Genomic DNA, 20,332 nt, shown 5'->3' on the forward strand with positions numbered 1-20,332 from the left:
TTTGGTGATTAATAAGTTACTGTTTCCGTACCGCAAAAAATGCATCGCATACGGAAACCATACGGATATGTTTTTGTTTTGTGGAATAACGGAACAGAAGAGGACTTAAATCAGAGAAGAAAAAAAATAAATCAGATACGGAACAACGGATCAGTGAAAAACGGACCGCAAAACAACAACGGCCGTGTGCATGAGGCCTTAGGGGTGTATTACACCAATAGCAGAAGATTGCAAGGAAGGAGTGGTATACTGGCACTGATTATTCAGGAACTGTAAGTTGCACAATTTAAAATTATTTTTTTTTACTACATCCAGAACCAGTGTGAGAGATGGCAAGGAGTGTAGATAATACTGTATAATTTAAATATTGGAGATTTTAAATCTTTGCATTTCTACCCCAAAAATTCTTGAGCAATGATATTTAGAAATTATGAATCTGCAAATAAATGGGATAAACCACTATGTGAAATGTTGATTTATTTCATACAGTCATGAAACATGATGTAAAAAACTGATAATGGAAAAAATGCAAAGATCTTGTAATACAGTGGGACAAAAGGAAAGTTAATAAGCCAGTCTACTCAATCTTTCAATGAGCTGTAAATGTATTTACTGACAGCAACTGGGGTGGTTGGCTCCAAGGATCTGTCTGCCAAATCATGCTTTTAAGTGAATTATCAGTATCTCATCAGATCATTTTGTCAGTTGTCTTATCCTGCTTCTTAAAGATGTTTTCGGGACTTTTTCCTCCTAAGTCTGCTTAAACATCTTACGTAGTTCTTCTCGTGGTCAGGATGGAGTTCAAAGTCATCAACATTTTCAGCACAAAAGATTATTCTGGAAAAAAAAACATTAATCAGACAGAGAAAGCTTAGAGGACTAATGGAGTATAACCTTCAGGAACTGCCCTATGTAGTATACGGGCTGTCTCCATGTTAGTTACACAATCTGGAAGATAGCTGTCTGGGCCCATGGCCCAGCTGCAAGATACATTGTCAAGGCCTATTAGATTTCCCCTCCAGAAGACTGAAAACATTCCAAACATACCTGTGTGTACCTTGTGTCTTTATTCCATGTCCAGGAAAAGTGCTTTGATTTGCTGGAAAATGCCTCCCAAGTGCCGACTGGGCAGGGTTTGCTTCCCCTGTGCCCAAAGCAAACCAGACTTAAGAAGAAGGGAGGGCTGCTTTAGCTGTTCATATCTTGGGATTAGTACCAGCTAGAGTTATGGGCAATACAAGCTTTCAAACAAAACCAGTATCACAGCATTATATTTATTACATTGGAAGATATAGCTGTTAGAAATCGAGATGGCAAAGAATGCAGGTGAAAGTAAAAACATGTTTTATGTTCCAATATAGTAGATATAAGGCTGTGAATCAGAAATTGTTTGAAAGCTTGAAATACCAGCTTTCAAATAAGACCAAGCCCATATCTCTAGCTGCTACCAAGATATGAGCAGCGAAAGCAGCTGTCCCCACTTCTTAAGTCTGGTTTGCTTTCGGCACAGGGAACAGCAAACTCTGCCCAGCCGGGCACTGAGTAACTGTTTTCCAGCAGAATAAGGTTTCTTTCACACGAGCAAGTTTTCCCGTGCGGGTGAAATGCGTGACGTGAACGCACAGCACCCGCACTGAATCCTGACCCATTCATTTCAAAGGGTCTGTGTACATGAGTGTTTTTTTTCACGCATCAGTTCTGTTTTGCGTGAAAAACGCAGCATGTTCTATATTCTGCGTTTTTCACGCAGCCCTGGCCCCATAGAAGTGAATGGGGCTTCAGTGAAAAAGTACGGATGCAATGCGTTTTTCACTGATGGTTGGTAGGAGATGTTTGTAAACAGTGATGGCCAGTTCGCATTGTTCGCCCGCAAACATATGCAGGCTGCCATCTTTTTTCACAAGTCCGGCAAGGCACAGGTAAGCCCTTACCTGTGCCTGTGCCGCGAGCCGGTCTGAAAACAAATGCGGTCACCGGGAGCAGGCAGTTCCGAGAACAGCCCGATGAAGGCCCCCGGTGGCTGTTCTCGGAACTGCCTGCTCCCGCTGACCACACTTGTTTTCAGACCGGCTCAGGCACAAGTAAGGGCTTACCTGTGCCTCGCCGGACTTGTGAAAAAAGATGGCAGTTCGCATGCGAACTGGCCATCACTGTTTGTAAACCTTCAGTTTTTTATCACGTGCATGAAAAATGCTTCAAAACACATTGCAACCGCGCGGAAAAAACTGAATGCAATTGCAGACAAAACTGACTGAGCTTGCTTGCAAAATGGTGCGAGTTTCACTAAACGCACCATGAACGCATCCAGACCTAATCTGTCAAGCTCGTGTGAAAGAGGCCTAAAAGCACTGTTTCTGGACATGGAATAAAAACACAAAGCACACACAGGTCTGTTTGAAAAACATTTGAAATCTTCTGTGGGGCAATGCTGTTAGGGTAGGTGAAAATGACGTGACAGATTCCCTTTAGATCAGATGGTAAATTCCTTAAAATATGAAACCTATATATGTACAAACACATTTTCATCATATAAAAATGTAATGGATTGTGAGCCATGATCCTTAAAGAGGACCTTTCACTACAATAAAAAAAATCTAAAAAACCTCTCAGGCTATGAGCTGAGCGCTGCGATTGGCCAGCACTCCAGCCTGGGAGAAGGAGACGCGGGCAGGCTCCACCCAGTTGAGCCGAAAATATGAAGATACCGGAGCCTATACCGGGAGAAAGGAGCGGCGCCCAGGGATAATAGTAAGTGCAGGGAGATCCCTGGGCGCCGCTCTCCATGTCTGTATGCTTAGTTTACATTTTTTATTCTAGTGAAAGGTCCTCTTTAAGATAAGCCAGAAATGTGCGACCTGTCAAGGTCTGACTGTTGAGACCTTGAAAATGAGGGATCAAGCAGTCAGATCTGCATATCCTAGGGATATTCCAGTGATTTGCCATCAATAGTAAGGCCCACAAACCCCTTTTATTTTAAATAGTACATCATGCCTAGAGAGTAATACTATTATATGAGGAGCACATTATAAAAAAAAATATATATATATTATTATTACTAACGAGTTTCTTTTTAGATACTAACCTCTCCTGAGTTTCTCCAGCTAAGACTTTTATTCTCTTCACTAGGAGTCCAGGGAGTGTGTCCCAAGAAATCTTCTTTTGGAGGGTGTACCACAAATTCTTAATGTCTTTACTGCCTTCCCATTTTAATTTGATCATCATGAGATCTCCAATATCAGTGTCTAATGTGACGAGGAAAGTATAGGTTCCACTCTCCTTTATGCCTCCAGATCTGGCAAACAAATATTAGAATTTTACAACACATAAGCCACCTAAATGTTCTAAAACACGTATATGTATAATAAGCAACATTTGGCTACTGTCTTATATCTTCAGCAGGTGGTGGAAAGTTCTGCAAACTGTAATAGCCAATAAATTATCTCATGTCATTCTAATAGTATTTTGAAATTGATATCGAATGCAATTAAAGAAAAAAAACATTGTTACTCTGCTTTCCAGAAACCAGAAAATGTCACTGGATGGGATGGAAACTATAATATATATATTTTTTGTATGGATAGTCACTAGGGATAGGCGAAGTTCATATTTTGAAGTTCCAGTTCATGTTCGGGTATATGCTGAATTGCGTTATGGATTCTGTTACCACGGACTATAACACAATTCCATGACAGAATGCATAACAATGCCTCTAAAGGCATTCCATTATTCATTCCGTCATAATAGAAGTCTATGGCCTGCATAACGGATCCGTCCGGTTTACATTATGCTGGAGTCCTGTATGCCGGCATTTTTTTCCATAGGAATGTATTAGTGTCGGATCCGGCATTCAAAATACCGGAATACCGGATCCGTCCTTCCGAAAAAAAAAGGTGAAAAAAAATAAATGCCGGATCCGTTTTTCGGGATGACACTGAAATGACAGATCCGGCATTTCAATGCATTTTTCTGACTGATCAGGTATTTTTAAGACTGATCAGGATCCTGATCAGTCTTTCAAATGCCATCAGTTGGCATACGTTTTGCCGGATCCGGCAGGCAGTTCCAGCGACGGAACTGCTTGCCGGATCACTCTGCCGCAAGTGTGAAAGTAGCCTTATCGAGCATTTTTATAATAGTGAAGCTGTATGAAGGCCATTGGGTACCGTAGGTGTACAATACGTCCATTGTGTATCACTACAATGAAGAAGCTATTATTTCTTTACTAGTCCTCTGAGTTGTCAAGGATTATCAAATATGTTGTTGTTTTTTTGTTAATTTTTTTCAGAAACAGCACCACTCTTGTCTATAGGTTTGATCTGGTATTACAGCTCTTTCGTAGAAAGAGGATGATCTACAATACCATACTCAAAACCATGGACAAGAGCTATTTCAATATAGCATATTCCCTTTTTTTTATGTGTTTTTCATTTTTGATTGTACATTTTTGATTGTATCATCTGTGCATGGGGCAGCCATCTTGCCTGTGTTACTGTTAACAGAATTTAGAGAGATTCTTTACAGCAGCCAGATGGATCCAAAAGACATGTGATATTCTATGAGGACGTTTTCTAGGCATGCTCTATGACCAGTACAGAGGTCTTTGAGCAGGGAGGGAAAGTAGATAAATTGTGACCATCATTGTATAGAACGGGAAATATCGATATATTAGACTTTATGGCCAGTGTGAAAACTGCAGGATTTTAGTATATATTTTTTTATATATGTGAAAATTTAAAAACACCAAAAATTATAAAAATATGTTTCAAATAAAAACTTGATTCAAACAATAAGTCATTTTTCTAAAGATAAATTTCCTAGCCTCGTGATGTCATTGTCCTCCTATTATAATATATATGTGATGCCACTGTACTTCCCATTACCTGGCATTTTGTAAAAGTGATCTCTAGATGTAATACAATATGGGAAAACGCTTAATAACTTTTACTATAGATTTGTTTAAAAATAACTATGCATAAATTCCCTGTGTGGATGAATCAGAGAATCATTTGCGGAGGATTACTGATTGCCTTGTTTCTTCAATACTCACATTTCTAAATATACATCTTTTACGTCTTGTTTAGTTCCCGTGAGAGATGCCGATAGTTTAGGAAAAAGCTGCTTGTCTGCAATGTGGTTGGTTACTTGCATCTTGAACTGGTAATGGTAAGCTGTAAGGGTCAATGCAATTGTATTTGTGAATGATGTTAGTGGCTCTTTCATATACTATATTATAAGATGTGCAATTTATCTTAACGGGATATACCGTTGTTAGAATTATTCCCTATCCTGTGGATAGGGGATAACTATCAGCTCGGTGGGGGTCCTACCACTGAGACCCCCACCGATCATGAGAAAGGAGGCCCAGTACCCCTTGCAGCCCCTCTGAAATAAACAGAGCAGCCGGTCATGCTTACGGGTGACCGTTCCATTCATTTCTATGGGAATAGCGGAGATAGCCAAGTACAACGCTCACCTATCTACGGAATTCCCATAGAGATGAATGGAGCACTGCACACATGCCTGATCGGCCGTTCTCGTGATCAATGGGGGTCCCAGTGGTAGGACCCCCACCAATCTGATAGTTATCCCCTATCCAGTGGATAAAGGAAACTTTCTAAAACGGGAATACCCCTTTAACTGCTTCTTCTGAAGCAGTAAATCACAGATTATACAACCTGCCCTCAAAATGATCACAATTCCCAACTATATTTCCACAGTTCAAGGCAGTCTGGCACCAGGAAATTCACTGATAAACCAGGCACAAGGCCTTTTAGGACCACCTCAACTGAATGTAATAATACCTCTCACTTAGCTGTCTCTTGCTTTAATCCATATGCAAATGAGCGGGTAAGTGCACTGAGGGCGGGCCCAAGCTACTCCTACCTCCTCTACCAGCCCCTCCCTCTCCTTCTTGATTGACAGGGCCAGGCAAGATGACTCTGCATGGACCTAGAGCAGCATATATTCCAAGTTCTGGGTCAGAGCTATTATCTTCCAGGATGGTGAGTATATTGGTACTTCTCTGTTTAGCTCACTGCATATTACCTATACTTATAAACTGTAACTAACCCATCGGATGTGTAAGTAGGACATAGTAAGACGGTGTTTTCAGTCTCAGAATGTATGCAACAAATTTCTATTTGCTTACTAATTAGTGAGAATATAAATCAAGTTGGAAAGTTTTATATTTCTTAATTGTACCATAATTAGTCTTTATATAAACTGTATAACTGATGACAAATTCTTTTTTTTATTGCCATTGATTTAATATACCGAAAACATGGCCCCCTCTCTCATTCTTGTAATATGTGAGTTTCCTGGCTTTTAGATCTCACAAAGATTACACTTAAGCCCACTGTAGTTGCAAAGGGACCACAGAAAGTCACAGGTGATTCCTAAAAGGGGTTGTCCCACAAAAAATATTCAACTTTTTTCAAACCAGCACATGGATCTGAATACTTTTGTAATTGCATTTAAATAAAAAATTTTTAGAGCCACTGAGTTATAACCACTGAGTTAGGCCTCATGCACACGACCGTTGCTGTGTTCCGTTCCGCAAAATGGGGTTCCGTTGTTCTGTGATCCGTTTCCGTTTTTGTTTCCGTGTGTCTTCCTTTATTTTTGGAGGATCACCAGACATGAAGGAAAGTAAAAAAAAGTCTAAGTCAAGTTTGCCATGCAAATGATAGGAAAAAAACGGACGCGGACATGGATGACAATCTTGTGTGCCTCCGCGTTTTTTCACGGTCCCACTGACTTGAATGGGTCCGCAAACAGTTTTCCTTGAAAAAAATAGGACAGGTTATATTTTTTTGACAGACTGGGACCACGGATCACGGACGCGGATGACAAACGGTGCATTAGCCGAGTTTTCAACGAAAGTCAATGGGTCCGCAGAAAATCACGAAAAACGGACACAGGATAAAACAACGGTCGTGTGCATGAGGTCTTATTCAATGAAATCTATCCGAATAGTGCCACCTGCTGTTTGCTCTGTAATTTCTCTTTCCTGATCACTGGGACAGAAGGACATGCTTAATTCTATCCTTCAACTGCCGCCAGGTGCAGTAGAAAGGACACCCCCTGAAAGTGCACGCCCCCTAAGCTGCCAGCTTGACATAAATCTGGCAGAACAATGAATGGCGAGCTCTCTGGATCCATGTGAGGTACAGGGCTGGTTCTAGGTTTGTTAGAAAGAGACTGTCATGCACTATACAATATCAGATTTACATTTTCTACATTAATCAACAAATTAATAGAACTGTCTAGAAATGACAAATGACAGTCCATGCCCCAGAAATTCAAATGTATAACTATAATTTACTCCAGTTTCTGTTCACCATTAAAAAAAAATCTACTTTTTTACGTCACAGAAGTGGCACAAAAAAGAAATGTGCCCCATTGTATCTAAGAGCCTGAGTCACTTAGACTCAATAATCCTGGTCAGCAATTCCTCCCTGAAACATTCCCACAACTATTTGAAATGACTATAGTATATCGTATATAACAGTGTCAGACTGAGGTGCCTATGGCCCACCAGTAAAATTCAGTCTCGGGGCCCACTATACAGCTACATTCAAATACTACCTGTGGTCCATTCAGGTACCTGCTTTTTTGGTGGAAAATGAAGTCTTGCATGCAATCTGAGGTGGAAACACTGAACAGAGCCTCCAACACAGATGTGAATATTCCCTAAACCTGGTAGTTTTCTAAATAATCTACCCAGTTTTTTATATGAAAATAGGCTGGTTGAGGTGTATATGCTGTCTGTCTATGTAGCGCAGTCAGTCTACTGTATCATGCGCCGCTTGTGCAAGGCTGGGGGACTGGGTTCCCACTGGGGGATTCACCTGTTTAGAGGAACAGGTTGTGACGAACCGCACCTCGCAGCCCCACCTGACGTCACGGTATGTCAGGATCACTTGGTGCGGTTTCGTCACCTATTACCAAGACGTGACATTCAGCACTCCCTGGGAGTACGTAAGTTAGCTTGGCACAGTTTTAAACAGACACTCCCTTTCAACACGGGCACAGGGAGGCATGGGGAGTGACAAGCTGAGAGAGCCTTTTTAGTACCCCAGTGAAACAGAGCCCTGCCAGCCCAGTAGACTGCCACCAGTTCCTCGTTAGCTATTAGCCTGATCCGTTAACAGGATTATATTGGGCCATAAACCAGCCCAGGTAGCATGTAACATTAAACCGAGACACGGACGTGTGGGATTCGTGGATCTGAGACAAAAGAACAGCACAAGATTAAATCATATATTTAATCACCTTAAGGGCGTACTAGACATAACACTATGTACACAAAGAATATATACAATGGTCAGAGATGCAAATACAGGTGATGGTACAGTCAGAGATAACAGAGATAAGTCAGATACCAGTTATATGAGCCCTTTAAAGCTGTAGTCACATGGGGGGCAGTGATGTCAGCAGGGTTTCCAGGTCTGACAGTCTGATACATGGTGTGACTTCCCCTTAGAGTAAGACAATGGCCGCTGCCTCGCACAGGCAATTAATCCTTGGTCGGTCATGTCCCTTCCACCCCTGGGAGGATCCTACTCTCTCCCCCCTTGGCTATGATAGCTAGAAATCCAAAAACCCAATATGAATTCTAACTCTTCAAATCCCTGGTACATGTGGAGACCAAACATGACGTTGCTAATTGGGTACCTACTAGGCGTTGTTCATATCTCCCCTTCCCTGCATCCTATAAACGAGGCCCGTTCCCGGGGTCTCGAAAACGTAATCTGTGTATGGCTCAGATGTGAGGTAATTTCATAATTATATCTCTTCATATTCCCCACACTGGTGCATAGTGTAAGTGATGCAATTTGGTTATGTCATTTTTATCGTCATACTTACTTGCATTCTGACACTGTTCTTTGACAAACCAGCAGTAAAATGCACTGAGAGGACTCCTGTGTTCACACACATAATGGAGAGGACTCAAGGAGGAGTCCTCTCAATGCATTTTACTGCTGGTTTGTAGGAGCACAGCATCGGGATACAAGGGAGCATGAAGATAAAAATTACATAACCACCACTTATACCATACACTACTTACTCTTGTTTGGCAGGTGTATTGAAGCTGTCAGATTCTTTTTAAGAATAATTCAAAATATAATGCAGTCCCCAACCTCATGCTGAGCTCCCCCTTGAGATATGCCTCAAATGTAGTGAGGCTCTTGAGGGTCTGGACTACCTCTGCAATGTAATTATATATAAAAACATGCCAGTTCACTTGATCACAAATTTTGAATGCAAATGTTGAACATTGACTTATAGGATAGCTGCCTTACATTTGGTGGCATTAGAGGCAGAGCTCATTTGCATCCCTTTCTTCCCACTTGCATAAATTTAACTCACAGACCATCACTTTGACACAAATAGACAAATGTGAAGACATTAAAGGTTCAAATTGTTCCCTGTTGATAAATCGGGGCCATAAAGTTTTCCTATAGGACGGTCAACCCCACCCAAAATTAAACCTCTCAACAAACATATCAGTTGTAGTTTTGGTTTTCATAGTAAAGGCTAATCCATGTTCGAAGTTGTAATTTGAACAAACTAAATATTTTATACAGAATAGTCCACTATGGGTCTAAGACAAGGGAAAAGGCTTTATTTAGTAATCCTTAACTTTTTGAATGCTGCTATATACTAGTGCATCTCAATAAACAGAATATCATCGAAAAGTAAAAGGAGTTATCCAGGAAAGATATTTGTAATTTATCCTCAAGACGGGGTGGGAACCCGACTTCCAGCAGCAAGCAGACGGCCACGAGTGCCACGAAGTTTTATTAATATTTATCCTCAGGATAGGTCATCAGCATCAGGGCCCCCCGCCAATCAGCTGTTAGAAGAGGCCTTGAGCACCACAGTCTCTTACTAGGCCAGTGACATCACTGTACATTGGTCACATGGCCTAGTAGTTGCAGGTAAGCCTCATTCAAGTCAATGGGGCTGAGCTGCAATACCGTGCATTGTCACTATATGATGCCGAGCTGTCGAGAGCCTGCATTATTTACCAGAGCTCAGGTAAGCATAGTGGTGCCCTAAAACAGCTGATAAGTGGGGATGCTGGGACTTGGACCCATGCTGATGTGATAATGATGACCTATCCTGAGGATACAGTAAGTCAGCATTATCTTTTTCAGGATAACCTCTTTAATTTATTTCAGTAATTCAATTTAAAAAGTGAAACTCATATAGTAACATAGTAACATAGTACATAAGGCCGAAAAAAGACATTTGTCCATCCAGTTCGGCCTGTTATCCTGCAAGTTGATCCAGAGGAAGGCAAAAAAAAAAAGTGAGGTAGAAGCCAATTTTCCCCACTTTAGGGGAATAAAAAATTCCTTCCCAACTCCAATCAGGCAATCAGATTAACTCCCTGGATCAACGACCCCTCTCTAGTAGCTATAGCCAGTAATATTATTACGCTCCAGAAATACATCCAGGTCCCTCTTGAATTCCTTTATTGTACTCACCATCACCACCTCCTCAGGCAGAGAGTTCCATAGTCTCACTGCTCTTACTGTAAAGAATCCTTTTCTATGTTTGTGTACAAACCTTCTTTCCTCCAGAAGCAGAGGATGTCCCCTCGTCACAGTCACAGTCCTGGGGATAAATAGATGATGGGATAGATCTCTGTACTGACCCCTGATATATTTATACATATTAATTAGATCTCCCCTCAGTCGTCTTTTTTCTAAAGTGAATAACCCTAATTTTCATAATCTTTCAGGGTACTGTAGTTGCCCCATTTCAGTTATTACTTTCGTTGCCCTCCTCTGGACCTTCTCCAGCTCTGCTATGTCTGCCTTGTTCAAAGGAGCCCAGAACTGTACACAGTACTCCATGTGTGGTCTGACTAGCGATTTGTAAAGTGGTAGGACTATGTTCTTATCATGGGCATCTATGTCCCTTCTGATGCAACCCATTATCTTATTGGCCTTGGCAGCAGCTGCCTGACACTGTTTTTTGCAGCTTATTTTGCTGTTTATTAAAATTCCTAGATCCTTTTCCATGTCAGTGTTACCGAGTGTTTTACCATTTAGTATGTACGGGTGACTTGCATTATTCCTTCCCATGTGCATAACTTTACATTTGTCAGTGTTAAACCTCATCTGCCACTTATCTGCCCAAGCCTCCAATCTATCGAGATCCCTCTGTAGTAGTATACTGTCCTCTTCAGTGTAAATTACTTTACACAGTTTAGTGTCATCTGCGAAAATTGATACTTTACTATGCAAGCCTTCTACAAGATCATTAATAAATATATTGAAGAGAATAGGGCCCAATACTGACCCCTGAGGTACCCCACTAGTAACAGTGACCCAATCTGAGTGTGTACCGTTAATAACCACCCTCTGTTTTCTATCATTGAGCCAGTTACTTACCCACATACAGACGTTTTCTCCCAGTCCGAGCATTCTCATTTTATATACTAACCTTTTATGTGGTACAGTGTCAAATGCTTTGGAGAAGTCCAGATATATATGACATCCATTGATTCGCCGCTGTCAAGTCTAGAACTTACCTCCTCATAGAAACTGATTAAATTAGTTTGGCATGACCAATACCTCACAAAGGGATGCTGATATGGCGTTATTTGCTTATTTCTGTTGAGATGCTCTAAGATAGCATCTCTCAGAAAACCTTCAAACAGTTTACCCACAACAGATGTTAAACTTACCGGCCTATAGTTTCCAGGCTCTGTTTTTGGACCCTTTTTGAATATTGGCACCACATTTGCTATGCGCCAATCCTGGGTCTGGCTATGACATTACTTAATTCCCTTAGGATACGGGGGTGTATGCCAATCGGTCCTGGCGATTTGTCTATTTTAATCTTTTTAAGTCGCTGATGTACTTCTTCCTGGGTCAGACAGGACACTTTTAATGGGGAATTTATTTCTACATTCTGCATGTCATCTGACAGTTTATTTTCCTCAGTGAATACATTGGAGAAAAAAATATTTAACAGCTTTGCTTTCTCCTCGTCGCTCTCTGCGACTCCCCCCTCATTACTCTTTAAAGGGCCGACACCTTCAGATTTATACTTTTTAACATTTATATAATTGAAGAACATTTTGGGGTTAGTTTTACTCTCTTTGGCAATTAATCTCTCGGTCTCTAGTTTGGCCGCTTTTATTTGTTTTTTACATATTGAATTTTTTTCCTTATAGTTTTTCAGTGCTTCCGTGCTACACTCCTGTTTTAGTGATTTATATGCTTTCTTTTTGTCATTTATTGCTTTCTTTACAGTTCTATTTATCCACATTGGTTTCTTTTTGTTCCTTAACCTTTTATTCCCATACGGTATGTACCTCTCACAATGAGATTTTAGGATGTTTTTAAAGATATCCCATTTTGTTGCTGTATTTTTATTTTTGAGGACTTTGTCCCAGTTAGTTAGGCCTATGGCCTCTCTTAGTTGGCTAAATTTAGCTTTTTTGAAGTTTGGTATTTTTGTTCCTCCCTGTAGAAACGCTCTTTTGAATGATAATTGGAAGGTTATTACTTTATGGTCACTATTTCCCAGGTGTCGCCCAACCTGCATGTCTGTTGTTCTGTCAGGCCTATTGGTTAATACTAAGTCCAGTATGGCCATCCCTCTAGTCGGGTCCTGAACCAGTTGGAAGAGGTAATTGTCTTTGGTTATTGCCAAGAACCTGTTTCCCTTATGATATATACAAGTTTCAGTTTCTCAGTCTATATCTGGGTAGTTGAAGTCCCCCATAATAACCACCTCATTATGATTTGCCGCCTCGTCTATCTCGTTTAGTAGTAGATTTTCTGTGGACTCTGGTATATTAGGTGGTTTATAGTAAACTCCTATTAGTAATTTATTGTTGTTTTTTATCTCCATGTACAAACCGGATTCCCAAAAAGTTGGGACACTATACAAATCGTGAATAAAAACTGAATGCAATGATGTGGAGGTGCCAACTTCTAATATTTTATTCAGAATATAACATAAATCACGGAACAAAAGTTTAAACTAAGAAAATGTACCATTTTAAGGGAAAAATATGTTGAATCAGAATTTCATGGTGTCAACAAATCCCCAAAAATTTGGGACAAGGCCATTTTCACCACTGTGTGGCATCTCCCCTTCTTCTTACAACACTCAACAGACGTCTGGGGACCGAGGAGACCAGTTTCTCAAGTTTAGAAATAGGAATGCTCTCCCATTCTTGTCTAATACAGGCCTCTAACTGTTCAATCGTCTTGGGCCTTCTTTGTTGCACCTTCCTCTTTATGATGCGCCAAATGTTCTCTATAGGTGAAAGATCTGGACTGCAAACTGGCCATTTCAGTACCCGGATCCTTCTCCTACGCAGCCATGATGTTGTGATTGATGCAGAATATGGTCTGGTATTATCTTGTTGAAAAATGCAGGGTCTTCCCTGAAAGAGATGACGTCTGGATGGGAGCATATGTTGTTCTAGAACCTGAATATATTTTTCTGCATTGATGGTGCCTTTCCAGACATGCAAGCTGCCCATGCCACACGCACTCATGCAACCCCATACCATCAGAGATGCAGGCTTCTGAACTGAGCGTTGATAACAACTTGGGTTGTCCTTGTCCTCTTTGGTCCGGATGACATGGCGTCCCAGATTTCCAAAAAGAACTTCGAATCATGACTCGTCTGACCACAGAACAGTCTTCCATTTTGCCACACTCCATTTTAAATGATCCCTGGCCCAGTGAAAACGCCTGAGCTTGTGGATCTTGCTTAGAAATGGCTTCTTCTTTGCACTGTAGAGTTTCAGCTGGCAACGGCGGATGGCACGGTGGATTGTGTTCACTGACAATGGTTTCTGGAAGTATTCCTGAGCCCATTCTGTGATTTCCTTTACAGTAGCATTCCTGTTTGTGGTTCAGTGTCATTTAAGGGCCCGGAGATCACGGGCATCCAGTATGGTTTTACGGCCTTGACCCTTATGCACAGAGATTGTTCCAGATTCTCTGAATCTTCGGATGATGTTATGCACAGTTGATGATGATAGATGCAAAGTCCTTGCAATTTTTCGCTGGGTAACACCTTTCTGATATTGCTCCACTATCTTTCTGCGCAACATTGTGGGAATTGGTGATCCTCTACCCATCTTGGCTTCTGAGAGACACTGCCACTCTGAGAAGCTCTTTTTATACCCAATCATGTTGCCAATTGACCTAATTAGTGTTAATTGGTCTTCCAGCTCTTAGTTATGCTCAAATTTACTTTTTCCAGCCTCTTATTGCTACTTGTCCCAACTTTTCTGGGATTTGTTGACACCGTGAAAATCGGAATCAACGTATTTTTCCTTTAAAATTATACATTTACTTGGATTAAACGTTTGATCTGTCATCTACGTTCTATTACAAATAAAATATTGACATTTGCCTTCTCCACATCATTGCATTCAGTTTTTATTCACAATTTGTTTAGTGTCCCAACTTTTTTGGAATCCGGTTTGTATCTCTACCCACAGTGACTCCACATGTTCATGTCCCTCACTTATATCTTCACGGAGTGTGGGCTTTAGACAGGACTTTACATAAAGGCAGACCCCTCCCCCTCTCCGGTTTTGACGATCCTTTCTAAACAGACTGTAACCTTGTACATAAACTGCCCAGTCATAGCTATCATCCAGCCATGTCTCAGTTATTCCCACTATGTCATAGTTCTCCTCACACATCACTAATTCCAGTTCCCCAGTTTTATTAGTCAGGCTTCTGGCAGTAGTATACATACAATTAAGAGGTTTATATATATTTTTACCCTACACCTTTCCTTCTGAACTGTTCTAGTCCCTCCTTCCATTCCTCCCCCAGTCCCACTACCTTGCCCCCGGTCTCTATCTGCCCTATCTTCCCCTCCTATAATGTAATTTCCCTCCCCCAGTTCCTAGTTTAACACTCCTCCAACCTTCTAGCCATCTTTCTCCCCAGCACAGCTGTCCCTTCCCCATTGAGGTGCAGCCCGTCCCTACGATAGAGCCTGTAGCTGATAGAAAAGTCGGCCCAGTTCTCCAGAAACCCAAACTTCTCCTTCCTACACCAGTTCTTGAGCCACTTGTTAATCTCCCTAATCTCCCGCTGCCTTTCTTGTGTGGCTCGTGGTACAAGATATAGATTCATTACACACAGAGAGATCTGTTTCAAGCTTTTATTTCTTTTAATGTTGATGATTATGGCTTACAGCTAATCATCTTGGATTGTATGCCTGTCCACTCTTCCTCCAGACTCTGAAACTTAGATTTTTATAGAAAATGCAAAATTTACCTTTATCTGAAGGAACACTGAGCAACTGTCCAGTCCTTTTTCTCCTTTGCCCAGGTAAGACGCATCTGTTGTCTCTGGGTCATGAGTGGCTTGACACAAGGAAAGATATCGATACAGAAGAAGAAAGAAACAGAATCTTTAGAATGGCGGTGTCAGCAGGAGCCCCCTTCATCAGGACAAAGATGTTGTATATATTGTCCTGATGAAGGGGGCTCTCAGCCCCTGAAACGCATCGACTGTAAATAAAAAGTATTGTGTTACCAATACTTACCTGCTTCCGACTCCTGCTGACAGTGCCATCCTAAAGGTTCCGTTTCTTTCTTCTTCTGTATCGATATCTCTCCCCGACGAATGCTCTCACAGCACGGGCTGCAACCTAGGCAGCAGCGCAGGCACCCCGCATGCTGATCGGGAAAATCAGCACAGGCTACATATAGGTGTTGTGACTTCTCACAACATTTTCCGGTAAGAGTTACTTACTATTATTTTATGATTTTATGATACAACACCACACATAAGGCGCTGCCTCCTGTCCTTCTTTTATCTTGACACAAGGAAAGCAACAGTTGTAGCCCATGTCCTGGATATGTCTGTGTGTGACTCCACTCCTTGTGAATCTCCTCCTAATTCTTCTTGACAATCCTTTCAAAGCTATGGCTATCCCTATTGCTTGTGCACCTTATTCTATTACAGTATTTCCTTCCACTCAACTTTTCATTAATTTACTTACATACAGCACTCTTGAACAGCCAGCCTCTTTAGCAATGGCCTTTTGTGGCTTACTGTCCTTGTGGAGGGTGTCAAGTACTGTCTTCTGGACAACTGTCAAGTCAGCAGTCTTCCCCATGATTGTGTAGACTACTGAACCGAACTGAGGGCCCATCTAAAGGCTTAGGAAACCTTTTCAGGTGTTTTGTGCTGATTAGAGTGTGACACCATGAGTCTACAGTATTGAACTTTTTCACAATATTCAAATTTTCTGACTTTTCATTAGCTGTAAGCCATAATTATCAACATTAAAAGAAATAAACGCTTGAAACAGATCACTGTGTGTAATGAATCTATATTTGAGTTTAACTTTTTGAATTGAATTACTGAAATAAATTAACTATTTAATGATATTCTAATTTATTGAGACGCACTAGTATATTATATGTAGACTTGAGCAAAGCAAGCTTCAGATCATATATCACTTCGTTTTAATGCGGTCTGGAGACTTTTCTTTCACATGATGTCACGTCAGACTTCAGTGAATTAGTTCAGTATTCGTTTCTGCATCTTTAAATTTTTTTTTCCTTAAATCAGATATTTTTTATTCAGGACATTTGATTTTTAGTTATAAATAATAGGGACTTCTTCACTACAAGTAATATTGTGACAAGATATGAAAATAATATACAGAGTCATTAATTGAGCCCCCCAAACCCCCACCCAATACCTCCACCCCCTATCGAAGAGACGGTCTGCCATTTGTAATAAAAGTATCACACCTCGTCACACTTATATATGATGGATATGATTTTGTTGATTATCTGAAGATAAGTCCCACCCATATTCATACCTAGTTTCTCAGTCAGGGCTTCTCAATTATTCTCCAGCCCAACTGGTTCAGATTCCTGCCACACCTAACTCCCACACAAATACGATTATCCAGTCACTCAGCCCAGTTTGCCCCCCACCCGCATCTTTAAAAACATTTAAAATTAGCAATCCAAAGTCGGGTTTGGTACACAAGCTGCGTGTTGAGACTTAGTTGATGCAACAGTAAAGATATGCATTTTACTTTAGAATATTTGGGAATATTATATAAATAAAAGCCTTATTCGCTGTCACCAGTCACCACAATTCACTTGGATAGAGAATGGAAAGAATTGTAGTCACCTGTAAAATATTTATTTTAATTAGTTCGTTGACTTATCATTTAGGGAGACTTTTCAAGCCTCTTGAACATGTTAGAAATTCATGTAATGCATTTGGGACCATCCATTTGTACTTGGAGATGCTGGCTCTATCATCTGATAGAAGTCAATGTATATTCCTATATAGAACCACCAATGTTCTGTAGCAGTTACCGATTTGTAGAGTAACAATGAGTCCTCAGCAGACTAATTAAGGCTATAAATGTTAGTCTGTATGCAGAATGGAAATGCTTTCAGGTGTCGAAGAGCAATTACTGAGACTTTCTTGTGCTTGGCTGGGCGCCTGCATATGTTCCTTCTGGCTCACAAAGAAGAGATGGTAGAATAAAAACTTGCACATTGGGATTCAGGCAGCAGCTTCTTGCGCGCATATTTATATTAGAAGCAAGCATACAGTATTAGTTTCGGGGAAATCTGCTTCTCTTTATAATTAAAAAGAAAGAAGAAAGGTCTTTGGAAAATTGTTCGTCTTACAGATTAGAATACGTTAAATCTCATGGAGCCATAACTAGGTCATAACCCAGACAACTTGAGCTGTGGGTACGATGCTGAGATGTCACGCAGACAAACAGACATAACTCATCAAGTCTGACAACTGTATCTGATTATACAAAGTCTGCTAAAAATGTGTCATAGGTAATAATCTCCATTTCCACAGCTTTCACTAAAATCCACTTTTATTATGATTATTTTTCTAATTTATTCGTATCCTTTGCAGGAAATGTACAAACTAAATTACATGGTTGAATTTACAGGTACATTGAGTTTCTGGTTGGAAAAACTTGCAGTGTGCTGCCTGAGGCAAATGGAGATAAAGTGAGCTGGCCAGACACGTAAGAAACAGAAGCTGAGATTTAACCCTGGGTTATGCATCTTCAAAGTCAAAGCAGGAACCAAAAGACATATCCCAAATAGCAGTTCATGCTATTACCTCTAGGGAAGAATCCTGAATAAGGAAGATAGCTATGTGACCTCAGGAACTGAGAGATACAAGCTGAGAACATAGTAGACAAGTGCTGTGAAAGTACTATTGTTCCCCACATATCACAGTGAATATTAATCAAGTAGCTCATGCTGTACTAGAAAATAATGGGTAGACTACCAAATTATATGGAAGGTCAAAGCAACTAACAAAATGCATACATGTTTCTATTAGATTCCACATAAGTACATTAATTGTTTTACCACATATGACAAAGAAAAGGCGAATATCAAATCTGAAAAAAGTATGGAGTTTTTTTTTTTAAATAAAATGAGACCAGATAACTAACTTTCCGTGAGATACTTTTGTCCAATAGGTCAAGTTATAGGAAATGCTTTCCATCTGTCATACATGGGGTCAGTTGCTTTTCTTCTTGTTGAGATTTGAGGTACATATATTAATGTATTAATTTAAACTTCTGCTTATTTTGGCCTTAGGAGTCCAGTGGGTGGTCCTACAGCTTTCTTTGTATGCACAGTCATCAAGGAAAGACTGTCAATCACTATGTAGGACCACCCCTGGACTCCTTACCCCAGAATTGGCAGAGGGTGAATTAATAAAATACAAGTTATACTGAATCTTTTCCACATAATTATATATCAATCTGCTCAGCTCCTCCTGATCTCTGTTTAAGAGAAGCATACTATGGACTTGTGTAGGGCAGGGGCAGAGAGTTTCTGTTTTACTGATCCTTTCATCAGGACCATGGATAGCGAAGTAGATATTAGTGACCTGGCATCTATTGCTTCCAAGTTTTGTCTGTTTTAGTTTGCAGTGACTATATATTAATTGCATAATTGTAGAACCTTTAAACACTAGGACAGATTTATTACATTGGTTTTCTAGTCTGTAAACATTTGGTACAAATGGTTTACATGAAGTAAGATGAGGTGCTTACTAAATGTGATGCCTCTGATAGCCAGTCTCACATGCTGTCACGTGGGCATGTTCCTGGGTTTTATCTGTGGCTTGTGATGTTCCATACTCTGAACATTCCGCTCAGATGATTTTTGTTGGCTTAGGCTACTTCCACACTGGCGTTTCTGGGTCCGCTTTTGAGATCCGTTTCAGGGCTCTCACAAGCGGCCCAAAACGGATCAGCCCCAATGCATTCTGAATGGATAAGGATCCTTTCAGAATGCATCAATTTGGCTACGTTTGGTCTCCATTGCGTTTTTTAGACGGTCACTAAAACGCAGCTTGCAGGGTTTTGGTGACCGTCTGACTATGCGGAGCCTAACGGATCCATCCTGACTTATAATGTAAGTCAATGGTGATGGATCCGTTTTTCACTAACACAATATGGTGTAATTGAAAACGGATCCGTCCCCCATTGATTTTCAATGTAAGTCAAGACGGATCCGTTTTGACTTAGACTTTTTTGAATAAATAATGCAAACAGATCCGTTCTGAACGGATACAAGCGTTTGCATTATCGGTGCGGATCCATCTGTGCAGATACAAGACGGATCCGTACTAAACGCGAGTGTGAAAGTAGCCTTAGGCGTTTTATTTTATTATTTTTTATTATATATTTTTACTTATTTTTGGCACATATGTCCCCCACGAGGTCATTAAAATACCTCTGGTGGACACTGCACCTTTTTTTTTATTTTGCACTTTTCCACTATAACTGGGGCATCCAAATCAGCCTCAGTTACACAGTAAAACAGCCTGGTGTGGGGGCATTTTCCACAGGCAGAGCTGATCAGGGTCTGCTAAGACACTGCAGCTCTGCTCTGCCCCCCAAGACGCCTGGTGATCACATGATTGCCAGATCCAATAGACTATAGCTACAACTTCCTCTGTCCCCTGTATAGGACTCATTGAGAGCTATGCACCAAACACAAGAGAAGGCAGAAGTGGTAATAAACCACTTGTGTCTTCCCCTCAGGGTCCCTGGTTGACACTGACAGCTGTGGACCTGACCTGCCTCTGCTATATTGTAGGAACTTTAAGCCAATGCCATATATACACTGCTCAAAAAAATAAAGGGAACACAAAAATAACACATCCTAGATCTGAATTAATTAAATATTCTTCTGAAATACTTTGTTCTTTACATAGTTGAATGTGCTGACAACAAAATCACACAAAAATAAAAAAATGGAAATCAAATTTTTCAACCCATGGAGGTCTGGATTTGG

At 40.6% G+C, this 20,332-nt stretch overlaps 1 protein-coding gene across 2 annotated transcripts in view; it reads right to left on the bottom strand.

The window, feature by feature from the left end:
• Positions 1–455: 455 nt before the first annotated feature.
• Positions 456–20,332, bottom strand: part of LIPC (lipase C, hepatic type) — a 284,375-nt gene continuing 264,498 nt past the window's right edge. For both annotated transcript variants that reach the window (XM_040413885.1, XM_040413884.1), the window contains exons 9-11: positions 5,048–5,168; positions 3,083–3,292; positions 456–837 (exon numbers count right to left, since the gene is read on the bottom strand). In XM_040413885.1, coding sequence (XP_040269819.1) covers positions 723–837; positions 3,083–3,292; positions 5,048–5,168 — 446 coding nt within the window. In that variant the 3' untranslated portion in view covers positions 456–722. The remainder of the gene's footprint in view (positions 838–3,082; positions 3,293–5,047; positions 5,169–20,332) is intronic.

The sequence above is a fragment of the Bufo bufo genome, chromosome 1, assembly GCF_905171765.1.
Source record: "Bufo bufo chromosome 1, aBufBuf1.1, whole genome shotgun sequence".
NCBI classification, from domain to species: domain Eukaryota; kingdom Metazoa; phylum Chordata; class Amphibia; order Anura; family Bufonidae; genus Bufo; species Bufo bufo.